This window comes from Lepidochelys kempii, chromosome 4 (assembly GCF_965140265.1).
Source record: "Lepidochelys kempii isolate rLepKem1 chromosome 4, rLepKem1.hap2, whole genome shotgun sequence".
Taxonomy (NCBI): domain Eukaryota; kingdom Metazoa; phylum Chordata; order Testudines; family Cheloniidae; genus Lepidochelys; species Lepidochelys kempii.
This window is the reverse complement of record NC_133259.1, coordinates 69,109,347-69,122,164: the sequence shown is the minus strand read 5'-3', so window position 1 is coordinate 69,122,164 and position 12,818 is coordinate 69,109,347. Positions and strand designations below refer to the sequence as shown.

The following is a 12,818-nucleotide window of genomic DNA, read 5'->3' as shown; positions in this document are numbered from 1 at the left end:
CTAAGATTGCCTAATTAATGTGTAAAAACAACGAGGAGTCCTTGTGGCACCTTAGAGACTAACACATTTGTTTGGGCATGAGCTTTTGTGGGCTAAAACTCACTTCATCAGATGCTTGGAGTGGAACATACAGTAGGGAGGTATAAATACACAGAATATGAAAAGATGGGATTTGCCTTACCAAGTGGGGGGGGGGGGGTCAGTGCTAATGAGACAATTCAATTAACAGTAGGATACCAAGGGAGGAAAAATAACTTTTGCAGTGGAAATGAGTGGCCCATTTCAAAAAGTTGACTAGAAGGTGTGAGTAACAGTAGGGGGAAATGAGGTTTAGGTTTTGTAATGACCCAACCACTCCCAGTCTTTATTCAGGCCTAATGTGATGGTGTCCAGTTTTCAAATTAATTTCAGTTCTGCAGTTTCACACTGGAGTCTGTTTTTGAAGAATTGCCACTTTTAGGTCTGTTATTTAGTGACCAGGGAGATTGAAGTGTTCTCCTACTGGTTTTGGAATGTTGTCATTCCTGATGTCAGATTTGTGTCCATTTATTCTTTAGCGTAGAGACTGTCCAGTTGTCCAGTGTACATGGCAGAGGGGCATTGCTGGCACATGATGGCATATATCACATTGGTAGATGTGCAGGTGAATGAGCCCTTGATGGTGTGGCTGATGTGGTTAGTTCCTATGATGGTGTCCCTTGAATAGATATGTGGACAGAGTTGGCACTGGGGTTTGTTGCAGGGTTTGATTCCTGGGTTGGTGTTTTTGTTGCTGGTGAGTGTTTGCTTTAGGTTGTGGGGCTGTCTGTCAGCGAGGACTGGCCTGTCTTCCAAGGTCTGTGAGAGTGAGGGATCGTACTTCAGGATAGGTTGTAGATCCTTGATGATGCGCTGGAGAGGTTTTAGTTGGGGGCTGTAGGTGACGGCTAGTGGCTTTCTGTTACTTTCTTTGTTGGGCCTGTCTTGTAGTAGGTGACTTCTGGGTACCCTTCTGGCTCTGTCAATCTGTTTCTTCACTTCAGCAGGTGGGTATTGTAGTTTTAAGAATGCTTGACAGAGATCCTGTAGATGTTTGTCTCTGTCTGAGGGATTGGAGCAAATGTGGTTGTATCTTAGAGCCTGGCTGTAGACAATGAATTGTGTGGTGTGGTCTGGATGAAAACTGGAGGCATATAGGTAAGTATAGCAGTCAGTAGGTTTCCGGTATAGGGTGGTGGTTATGTGATCATCGCTTATTAGCACTGTAGTGTCTAGGAAGCGGACGTCTTGTGTGGACTGGTCTAGGCTGAGGTTGATGGTGGGATGGAAATGGTTGAAATCATGGTGGTATTCCTCAAGGGCTTCTTTTCCATGGGTCCAGATGATGAAGATGTCATCAATGTGGAGGAAGTAGAGTAGGGGCGTTAGGGGACGAGAGCTGAGGAAGTGTTGTACTAAGTCAGCCATAAATGCGAACACTGGCTTTTTAAGAGTTGGACTATGACTCTCAAATGGCTTCACATAAGATACCAAACCAGACTTCAGATAAATGTAGTAGACCTAGATTACATTTTAGCTAGAAGTCTCGAGGCTCAGTAACTGAATTGACAGACCCCTCAACCATCCTTACTGTGAGTAATGTGTTTCTGGCCTAAACTATTAATGAATTTGCATTGCTGTCTCGAATTATAAAATCCAAATCCTTGCAATACAAGATTCTAATATTCATATTCTGAGAGGAACTCAACTATGAAACAGTGAATGAAGTATTATTGAGTGTGTCTAACTAGATACCTAAATTCTTAAAGCTTTTACTTCCAATTTCTTTCTCACTTAGAGACAACTTCTGTTCTAAAATACCATGGCTCCAAAGCTGCCAGAAATAATTTTAAGCTAATTTAAATATAAACATAAAAAGTAGACTTAAGAAAATTGAGGTGACAGTGAGCATTTTTGTAAAGCTGATAGGTACCATGTATTACACAGCTTTATAAGAGCTGGAAATTTAAATCCCTTCTCTCTTCCACTCTTCCCCTTTCCCCATTGTGATAATATTTGGAAAACTCTCCATTCAGCTCAGCTATTGTAGATTGAAAGGGTTAACAGTTAGAAACATTTCTATCCTATTTTGAGGGACTCTATCAATCATAAATTGAGATCAGAATTTCATCTGCTCATGGCAGATCTCCAGATCTTATGTAACCCAGGCTTACTTCTTGTGCTGTGCAGTCCTCCTGTAGTAGTTGGATCACTGACGTTTATAAGTCTGCTGCAGTCTTCGAACTACTTGAATCCAAATGTCTCAGATATGATCTTCCCCGCCCATCAAAAACCTACCTGCAAAATCACATTACAAGTAGTGACCGCAATTGGAATTTGAGCTGGGTGGACCTCTAAAGTTTCCTCAGCCAGTGGGAGCATGTAACTTGTACCCAGTGTGGTGCTATATTCCTTTCTATTGGCTGGACCACATAGAGATTTACAAGTCAGTTACTGACTTTTAGTTAACAGATATGGATTTTTTTAGCTCAAGCTGTAGAGACTTGTGCTTTTAGATCCAGATTCCCCTTGCTGATGACCCGCCCAGGAGCATCTCATTACATGCACCTCCATTTTATTTTAAATTTTTGTTTTGACTAATGGGACAGTCTTGAGTGAATTGGCTGTCTGTGCAAATTAGAATTATTATTCAGGTTTTTTCAAATTTCAAGCAGAAGTAGAAATGACTGCCACTTCACTGTTGAAAAATGTGAACTTTTAAAGTTTTCTTGCAGTTGTTTTGAGCTTAATTATGTTGCGAACTCCCTTATGTTTTTAATTATTGGCTTCCTTAGTTTTTGTGGTGTGTGTGTGTGTGTGTGTGTGTGTGTTTGCAAAATTTACTATCATGAAACCCTTTCTCGCACAAGTAGTCTGATTTTGGTGTGGTGTCAATAAAAGGTCACTAGTTTGGGGCTGCAGTTCCATAAGAACTGGTAATTATATTAAGGCATTTTTAACTTTTGATGGGAACAGTTAGGCAATATGTTCCCTGGATTTATCTGTGCAGTCTTGGCAATTTTACTGTATTTGTCATGTTTACAGTTCAAAACATTTACTTTCTCTTTCACAATTGTGACTCTTCTCTGATTTAAAATAGGACTTCATGTTTGCTGTAACCAGCATTGATACTGGTAGGATTGGTGGAAAAACCAGTGTTCATTTATGCTCTTTGGTTTTGTTTAACAAATGTCATGAAACCAAACATTTTAATTAGATTAGAAATGATGTTTTTTTAACCAGAAATACCTTTCTTATTTTTATTTATTTTTCTGGTATGAAAACACTTCGGAAGTGCAGGGAAAAGCAAAATGTTTCTAGTCGCCAATTTACAATACAACTCTATTTATTTATTTTTAAATCTAGTAAATGCTGTGATAAGTACTTAAACTGTTTATATATACACTAATCTAACTTTGGATATGAATAAAATTTCCATGAGCTATTGTTAATATTTTACATTTAAAACTAGAATAAAAATGATTAGATATACTAGGCTTAGCTGAGGAATGCATTATTATTGTCCGCTGTGTGCTGCGAATGGTGCAAAAGACAAGTAAAAAGAAAGCCCATACCCCAGAGAATTTATAGTATAAAAGATTTAGCTAGAAAAAACTAGACACATATGGAGATCAGAAGAGGGAGCTAAATATGTATAAAAATCTAATTTATTAGACTGCTCTGAGGCTTTCTCTTTGATTACTCAGTGTTTTTGATTATTACTATCAAATGTTTCTTGTAAATAAGACTTGTCAGGGAAACTCATAAGAGCTGAAAATCATCTGTTTCCCATAAGAAATTTAATACAGTTATTGTTGGATAAGGTAGATAATGTTCTGGCCCTAGCCATTCTTAAACTTGATACATTAAATGGTGAACAGGGTACACTGCAAAACCTGGCAGCTATCTATGGAGGCAGGCCCATTTCTGCAAGAGGAAGGAAATCCAGAAACAAGGAGGAAGAGGTATGCTACCCGCATGTTTGCCACCTTCATCACAAAATAGCATCACTTTGACTTCGCCTCTGCCTTGTTTTCCTGCATGGTTTATAATTTATAATAAATACAAGAACTTCATAGATCCCAAAGTATTATAGAATATCAGGGTTGGAAGGGACCTCAGGAGGTCATCTAGTCCAACCCCCTGCTCAAAGCAGGACCAATCCCCAACTAAATCGTCCCAGCCAGGGCTTTGTCAAGCCTGACCTTAAAAATATCTAAGGAAGGAGATTCCACCACCTCCCTAGGTAACGCATTCCAGTGTTTCACTACCCTCCTAGTGAAAAAGTTTTTCCTAATATCCAACCTAAACCTCCCCCACTGCAACTTGAGACCATTACTCCTTGTTCTGTCATCTGCTACCACTGAGAACAGTCTAGAACCATCTTCTTTGGAACCCCCTTTCAGGTAGTTGAAAGCAGCTATCAAATCCCCCCTCTTTCTTCTCTTCCGCAGACTAAACAATCCCAGTTCCCTCAGCCTCTCCTCATAAGTCATGTGTTCCAGTCCCCTAATCATTTTTGTTGCCCTCCGCTGGACTCTTTCCAATTTTTCCACATCCTTCTTGTAGTGTGGGGCCCAAAACTGGACACAGTACTCCAGATGAGGCCTCACCAATGTCGAATAGAGGGGAACGATCACATCCCTCGATCTGCTGGCAATGCCCCTACATATACATCCCAAAATGCCATTGGCCTTTTTGGCAACAAGGGCACACTGTTGACTCATATCCAGCTTCTCGTCCACTGTAACCCCTAGGTCCTTCTCTGCAGAACTGCTGCCGAGCCATTCGGTCCCTAGTCTGTAGCGGTGCATGGGATTCTTCCGTCCAAAGTGCAGGACTCTGCACTTGTCCTTGTTGAACCTCATCAGATTTCTTTTGGCCCAATTCTCTAATTTGTCTACGTCCCTCTGTATCCTATCCCTACCCTCCAGTGTATCTACCTCTCCTCCCAGTTTAGTGTCATCCGCAAACTTGCTGAGGGTGCAATCCACACCATCCTCCAGATCATTTATGAAGATACTGAACAAAACCGGCCCCAGGACCGGCCGTTGGGGCACTCCACTTGATGCTGGCTGCCAACTAGACATGGAGTCATGGATCACTACCCGTTGAGCCTGACAATCTAGCCAGCTTTCTATCCACCTTTTCGTCCATTCATCTAGCCCATACTTCTTTAACTTGCTGTGAAGAATGCTGTGGGAGACCGTATCAAAAGCTTTGCTAAAGTTAAGGAATAACAAGTCCACTGCTTTCCCCTCATCCACAGAGCCAGTTATATCATCATAGAAGGCAATTAGGTTAGTCAGGCATGACTTGCCCTCGGTGAATCCATGCTGACTGTTCCTGATCATTTTCCTCTCGTCTAAATGCTTCAGAATTGATTCCTTGAGGACCTGCTCTATGATTTTTTCCATGGACTGAGGTGAGGCTGACTGGCCTGTAGTTCCCAGGATCATCCTCCTTCCCTTTTTTAAAGATGGGTACTACATTAGCCTTTTTCCAGTCGTCCGGGACTTCCCCCTGATCGCCATGAGTTTTCAAAGATAATGGCCAATAGTTCTGCAATCGCATCCGCCAGCTCCTTTAGCACTCTCGGATGCAGCGCATCCAGCCCCGTGGACTTGTGCTCGTCCAGCTTTTCTAAATAGTCCCAAGCCACTTTTCTCCACAGAGCGCTGGTCCCCTCCTCCCCATGCTGTGCTGCCCAGTGCAGTAGTCTGGAAGCTGACCTTGTTCGTGAAGACAGAGGCAAAAAAAACATTGAGTACATTAGCTTTTTCCACATCCTCTGTCACTAGGTTGCCTCCCTCATTCAGTAAGGGGCCCACGCTTTCCTTGATTTTCTTCTTGTTGCTAACATACCTGAAGAAATCCTTCTTGTTACTCTTAACATCTCTTGCTAGCTGCAATTCCAGGTGTGATTTGGCCTTCCTGATTTCACTCCTGCATGCCCGAGCAATATTTTTATCCTCTTCCCTGGTCATTTGTCCAGTCTTCCACTTCTTGTAAGCTTCTTTTTTGTGTTTAAGGTCAGCAAGGATTTCACTGTTAAGTCAAACTGGTCGCCTGCCATATTTACTATTCTTTCTACACATCAGGAAACATTAATGCATATAGTCCTAGAGTTTGTTGCTCAATATTCTTAGTAATAGCTGTCTACTTCAGTCATCTTTCAAAAAAAAAATCATTTCTTTTCTTTTTAAATAAACACACACACCCCAGACAAAAACAAAATCCCAAAGCCACCTCTATTCTTTTTGTAATAAATACAACTACTCCTAGTTCCCCAGATCTTAGCAATCTTAATAACTGTAAGCTTATCAAGTTTAATATTGTGGAACACTAGTTATGGTTTTCATTCATTTCATTAGAGAAGAAATCAGCTGAATTTTTTTAGAAATTAATAAATGTTAATTTAGCAGTAGTTTTTCCTTTGTTTGACCTTTTTGTGGAACCATATGAATTTAGATACAAAATGCAAAACTCATTGTTGCCTTTTATTTGAAACTTTACTTCCTTTTCCGTATAGGAATATTTGGCAAGATTAAGACAGATCCGACTTCAAAACTTCAATGAACGCCAGCAGATTAAAGCTAAACTTCGTGGAGAAAAGGTTGGACGAAAATAACTCTAAAGGCTTTGAGGAGCTAGTAGTGAAAGGCTCTAGAATATTGCTCATGAGATCTTTTTATGCAGATGTAATTCTCCCCACTCCCCCCCCCTTTTTTTTTTAAATGTACATCTTTTAGGCTGACATTTTCCATGTTGAGGCTTTATCTAAAGGTGAATCTTTTTTCATTAAGTATGAGCAGCTCCATATAGCCCTTGTGGAGTAAATATGTGAAACTTTTTTATTCTTGAAAAGAAATGGAAAGAAAAAACAACCCTGGAACCATAATCTTTTAAAGAAGATTGTACAAAAAACTGCTGAAGTTTGAAACAATACAGCTGAGGTGCTCTTTGAGTACTAGTACTTACTTTTCATTCTAGTCTGGCTTTGCCTTCTTGCTGTATCCTTAATTTATGTATTTTGTTATTTAATCCAGTCTAAGGCATTGAAATGCCATCAACAGGTTTAAAATGGAAATTGACTTTGGATCAGTTTAAATGGCCAAAAAACTGCCATGATACAGGGTTACAACCAAGGAACCTGGGGGAATCCCCAGGGCCAAGAGGGGCAGATTACATCTTAAGAATTTTTAAACTGCTCTTAAGGTTGTATATTTATGTAGGTATGAAAATGTTTGATTTTTCTAATCAATCTTTTACTAACTAGTGAATGTTAAAGCTACAAGTATGAAGCTTACCAATTATGTTGATAAAGCACTATTTACATTTGTTGCTTGTTGCCTATTAGAACTGGGGACTCTTTCCTTTAAAAATACTTGGAACTTTTAAAACTCCTTAGAAATGCGATGTGAAAGAACCTGCCAATGCTGTGTTAAGGTTGTACAGTTTAGCACTCAAGTCAAAAAATTTAAAAGTTAAGATTGAATGCTCAATCTGAACTCTGATCCCTTGTGTGTATACATTAGAATACTGTCTTCACTTATGCTAACATGGCTTCTTCAAGTAATTGTTCATATGGCTTCTACTTCTGGTGTGCTTGTGCCTCACGCATATGAGATCTGATTCTTTTGACCAGGAGTGTTTTGGGGCCACAGCTGCACCCTGGATTTCCTCACGCCTCTTTTTCCTCCTAAGGCATAAAGGGCAAAGGAGGCCTCAGTTCCTTCTTATTCTCTGTATCACTGAAACAGAATTCTCATGGTGTATTCATACTTTTCTGCCACTCTAGTAGTATTTAGTTCTCTATTAGTTAGCTAGTCTTTTAGTCGCCCAGTGGCGCATAGAGTTTTTCTCCTAGTTAGTAGGCCTGGAGCCCACCCCTGTTACCAAGACTTTAGCTACGATGTTAGGAGCTAAATTCCTGAGGTTTAATATCTGCCTCTCCTGTAATGCTTGTGTGCCATTTAATAGTGGGCACTCTGGTGCTTGTTGTACTTAGGCAAAGGGCATACAGTATCTCAGACCTTGCCCCATCTGCTGCCTTTTTCATAAATACTTTTATGTTAAATACAGTCTAATAATATGTGATGGCAGAATTAGAGATGGCTTTGTAATGTATACAGGCAGGGTTAAAGTTTTGCATTCATGCTTAACTTTCTGATTTTGTGAGTGCTAAGCCTTGCAACCTTAATATTGTGTTAATGTGGTTATTGCTCTTAATAGAAACACATTCTTGTATGTATTTACACTAACTGGATTAAAGGTATTTTAAATGTGGTACACTTTTAAAATAATTGTTTTCTGTTGGTTTGTAAAAATTTCAAACTTTCAATTTAAAGACTGGATTTGTTCATAAAAGATGTGTTCCAGTTAAACCACAGGTTACTGACCTTGATGCAGGAATTACTGAGTGAAATTTTATGGCCTGTGTTATGCAGGGAATTAGACAAGCTGATCTGTGTTCCCTTCTGGACTTCAAATCTGTAAACTGTGAGCTAACTATGACTTGCTCACTTTTAAGAACTTTTACTTTGTAGAATGAAGCTGATGGTTCTGATGGACAAGAAGCAAGTGAAGAAGCAGAATTGAGACGCAAAAAAATTGAAGCACTAAAGGTAATTGAAAAAAGAGGTTTAGAGTAAATTCTTTAAAATCCACTTAATATTCTTCTATCTGCATTGAATCAGGCAGTAGACTAGGAATACAGTTGTACAGTTTTAAAATTGTTTATTTGTTATTTGCAGTAGCTACACTACATTACTAAATATTTGGTATTTCTCATTGTAAACATTAAATACTGTAATGCGTGAATCTGTGTTTTAATGACACCCTCTGTATATATGAAGAGGAGTTGTATTTTTCTGTAGCAAAACATACATTCTCTAGAAGTATGCACTGTGCACCATTCTTCATTTAGCTTCAGGTTGCTGTGGAGAAGTCTGGTGGACATGTAAAAGTAAGTTTTTAGTCTGAGTTTGAACTAATTTAACTTATTTCTTCCAACACATAGGTTTGTTTACACTTTTTTGAAAGATAGAATTATAAATACTTTGAATTGTATTGCAGTAACAAAACTATTAAGTTGACAGGTTACTTCAATACTAAAGTTTATTTTTGGTCACTTACACTATGACATGTTCATTTTAAAAAAAAAAGCAAGCTACATTTTGAGTGAAGCTTTTCTCACTGTTAGGCTTGGTTCTGAAGACAGTTTGGTGTGGGCATGATGGAAATGCTGGAGGAAGACTGAGTGCACCATGAATAATCTGTCGTTTTTTGGGGGAGGAGGAAGGGGTTGAGTTAATTAAACACTGGCAAGAAAAGACTTTCCAGATGCTCTTGCATGCTTTGTGTTCAGGCCTGGTCTTCAGGCCATAGTGTAAACAAATACAGTTGTGAATAAAGCTTCATGGCTTAATTTCAAAATTATATTTCTCTAGCAAAGTTTTTAGCTTTCTGTTCCACAGGAGGTCTACAGAGTTCAGAGCTTTTAGTCTGAATTCTGCTCCATGGTCTCTTGTAACAATAACTGTCTACATCACACTAATACCAAGTATGTGTCCTTTAAAGTTGATGGGGAAAATGGGCAATGTGAAAACAAATTTGACTGTAATATTATGATTAAAGTAACTAATTTTGGTCTTTTCTGTATATGTATTATATACAGAAATGCAAAATGTTTTATTTAATGACAGAAACCATGACCTTGAACTTCTGTATTGAAAATTTCATCTTAATGCTGCTTTAGTTCAAGGTTTTTATTTCCATTTTGTTTGTATAAAAAGTGTACAAGGACATTTTGACATTAGAATCTTCTTTTAAAAAATTTATTTGGGGCAGGATGGATTGTTGTGAAAAGACTTAAAAGTTAGTGAACTACATTAAGTAAATTCTGTGTGGAACTATTTTGTATTATTGGGTGTTTTCTGAGTATGACGTTAGTTCTCATATTTGACATGCAAAGTGTCACATGTTGACAATTGAAGAACTGAGGATCTGGGATGTTTCATCTGAAGTGGTCTGCAGAATGAAGAAGTTGGAGAACTACTGTTTATGACATTGGATTGAAGCCTATTTTTTTTCTTATTTGTAGGCTCAAGCAAACGCGCGAGCTGCAGTTCTGAAAGAGCAACTAGAGCGAAAGAGGAAGGAGGCATATGAAAGGGAGAAGAAAGCTTGGGAAGAACATGTAAGAAAAAAAGAGCTTTCTTACACACTGTTGGTTTTGTTTGGCATGACCACTCCCCAGACTTGGTCTCTCAGCCAAAGAGTACAGTGTTGGCCTTATATTTTAGTCATATGAAAAAAATGTTAAGATTTTCAGATCTCTGTAACTGTAGTTTTGGCTGCTAAAACTGAGGTGTCCCTCTCTGAGGGCACTCTTATTTATGATCTTAACTTCAGGCACCAGGTATGAAAATCTTGGCTTAAGTTCGAAAAGTACACTGAACTTTAAAAAAAAAAAAAAAAAAATCATTAGGATCATGTTGAAATATTTACTATTGTTCATGTGTTGTTGAAATCCACATAACTGTTCTTTTAGTCATAAAAACTTTGGAGTGAAAAATCAGATTGGTAAAATAGCAGCATAAAAGAAGAATGTTTTGATGCTTGTAAATAGGAAATAGTGAAAGAGTACAGTTGGTGATCTTTTTAGGCAGCATGAAATGATGTGTGAACTATTTGTCCCTTTTCATAGTACATAGGAGCTTGTTGATAAGCTGTGCTCAACTCAGAAAATCTTTAATGAATGAACAAATGGTGATTTATAATGAATTTTAACTGGTTTCTATTGATGCAATGAATTGCAACAGTGGCAAGAATTAATGTTATAATTTATACTTGTTTTCAACATTTGACAGGCTACAGTGCTATTTTCAGTCTTTCACTTGGTGGCAGTGCTGTTGTGAATTTAAAACTAAATTAAATAATGAAATTTACCTGAAAATGCTAAAAACAGGTTTTCATAAAATCTAACACCCACGAACTCTACTCCTTTTTAAAATACTCAAGCAAAAAAAAATTTATTTTGGGCAAAAATTCAAGGAAGAAAAATACAAATAATATTTACTGTCTTGTTGTTCCCCAGCAGTAAGTGGAGAAGCTTTCAGCCTTGTGGCGTGATTTCCCACCCACCCCCTACAACAAGTCTTTTTAATATTTCATGGGCATATACAGGGTCTTCTAAAAATAGTTCTCATAAACTGTTTTTAAAGATGTCCTGTCAAATTAAATCATGTAATTTTAAAAAAACCTACCTGTGAGTACTTCAGATGTCACTGAGGCATGTCTATATTCTGAAACTACTTTCTCTTCAAGGGGTTCTACCATCAAACTTTAGATCAGCAGTTTATCATGCCTTTACTATGGTAACTCTTTGGGTGCTGAAATCTAGCTGTCTTCACATCAATCTGGCTAATTTCCCATATTTCTAATTGTTTAACCTTTTTTTTTTTTAAATTATTACCCCCTGTTAGCGCTTACATGCAGAACCTTTTTATTTCTCCATTCTAATACCCCTTTCTTTTTGGGTTTTGCTAAGTTTAGAGAGTGCCTCTCTACTATATTGCTGCTTTATTTTACATGAGTTGAGTCTTTAGTGTAAAGTGTTGGTCTTTCATAATAAATTAAGAATCTACAAAATATTTAACACCTGTCTTTACAGAGCGAAGATATTTACCACTTAATTTTGTTTTTGAGGAAATAAATGTAATAACACTTGACAGTTCAAGGAGAAAGTCTTTTTCTGTCATAGGATTAAGTGAAACTGGCAATCTCACTTTAGATTTAAGTAGATTCATGGTACATTGATAACTTTGTGCTATTTTTGTTGGTTCATGTTAAAATAGAATAGCTTTTTTTTTTTTATAAACACAGTTGACAGCAAAAGGGGTAAAGAATCCTATGGTGCCTTTTAATGTGTCAGCAGCTGGGGTTAATCCTGTCCCTGGGCAACAAGAACCTGGAGGACCTCCTGCCAAACCACAACTTCCATTGAAGCCCAGTACACCACTTATCTCTATGACTTCAGCTTTGAAGGAAGTGGGTGTGGTAGGTATCTGCTAAAATCTAAAATGAACAAAAATAAAAAATGAAAAAAAATCTGCTGAACTGGCACAAGATTTTAGAAGATATATTTATCCAAGACTGTTCAGATTTTATAAACTTAGTTTAAGAACACTATGTGTTTTTAATGAGAACTGGATACCTTAGAAATTGATGGAATTAGTATTGGTATAAATTACAGATCTATCAAGTTAACCTCCACAGAGATCATCAATTTATAATTTAGATTGGTCAACTTCATTTACTATCAATGCAAACACTAAAAATCCAGAATATCACCACTTGATCTAATACATATTGAAGTCCAATGAGGCCAGGATTTTGCCCACAGTCTGGAAACTTCCAGGGAGGTCATTGGGAAGCTGGAGCTTCAGTTCTTTCCCCCTCCTCCCGCCCACAGACAAGGTAGTTGCAAAACAATTTTTGAACTTATGACTGTTTTGTGTTACTCCTTTCTCAGAGTTTTAAATTAGCTTACTATGTGAGATGTTTGAGAAGATTGTAACTGTTGTCACTATTATTTTTGTTGTCTGAGACAATAGCAAAGAGTTTCTTCTTTTTTTTTCTTTATTTCGGGGCCTTGATCCTGCAAACACTTATATATGAGTTTAACTTTATTATTGCGAGCGTCCCATTTAATTTCAGTGGACTAATGCAGGAGCAAAATTATGGACGTGTGTGTTTGTAGAATGGGGGCTTTGGATAGTATCTTTAATGATTGG

At 37.9% G+C, this 12,818-nt stretch overlaps 1 protein-coding gene across 23 annotated transcripts in view; it reads left to right on the top strand.

The window, feature by feature from the left end:
• Positions 1–12,818, top strand: part of NEK1 (NIMA related kinase 1) — a 189,364-nt gene that overhangs the window by 116,796 nt on the left and 59,750 nt on the right. For 14 of the 23 annotated variants that reach the window (XM_073341591.1, XM_073341586.1, XM_073341589.1 and 11 more), the window contains 5 exons: positions 3,900–3,983; positions 6,551–6,634; positions 8,568–8,645; positions 10,124–10,219; positions 11,908–12,081. In XM_073341591.1, the coding sequence (XP_073197692.1) occupies positions 3,900–3,983; positions 6,551–6,634; positions 8,568–8,645; positions 10,124–10,219; positions 11,908–12,081 (516 nt within the window). The remainder of the gene's footprint in view (positions 1–3,899; positions 3,984–6,550; positions 6,635–8,567; positions 8,646–10,123; positions 10,220–11,907; positions 12,082–12,818) is intronic. The other 9 variants (XM_073341601.1, XM_073341600.1, XM_073341594.1 and 6 more) reach the window with 5 other exon arrangements.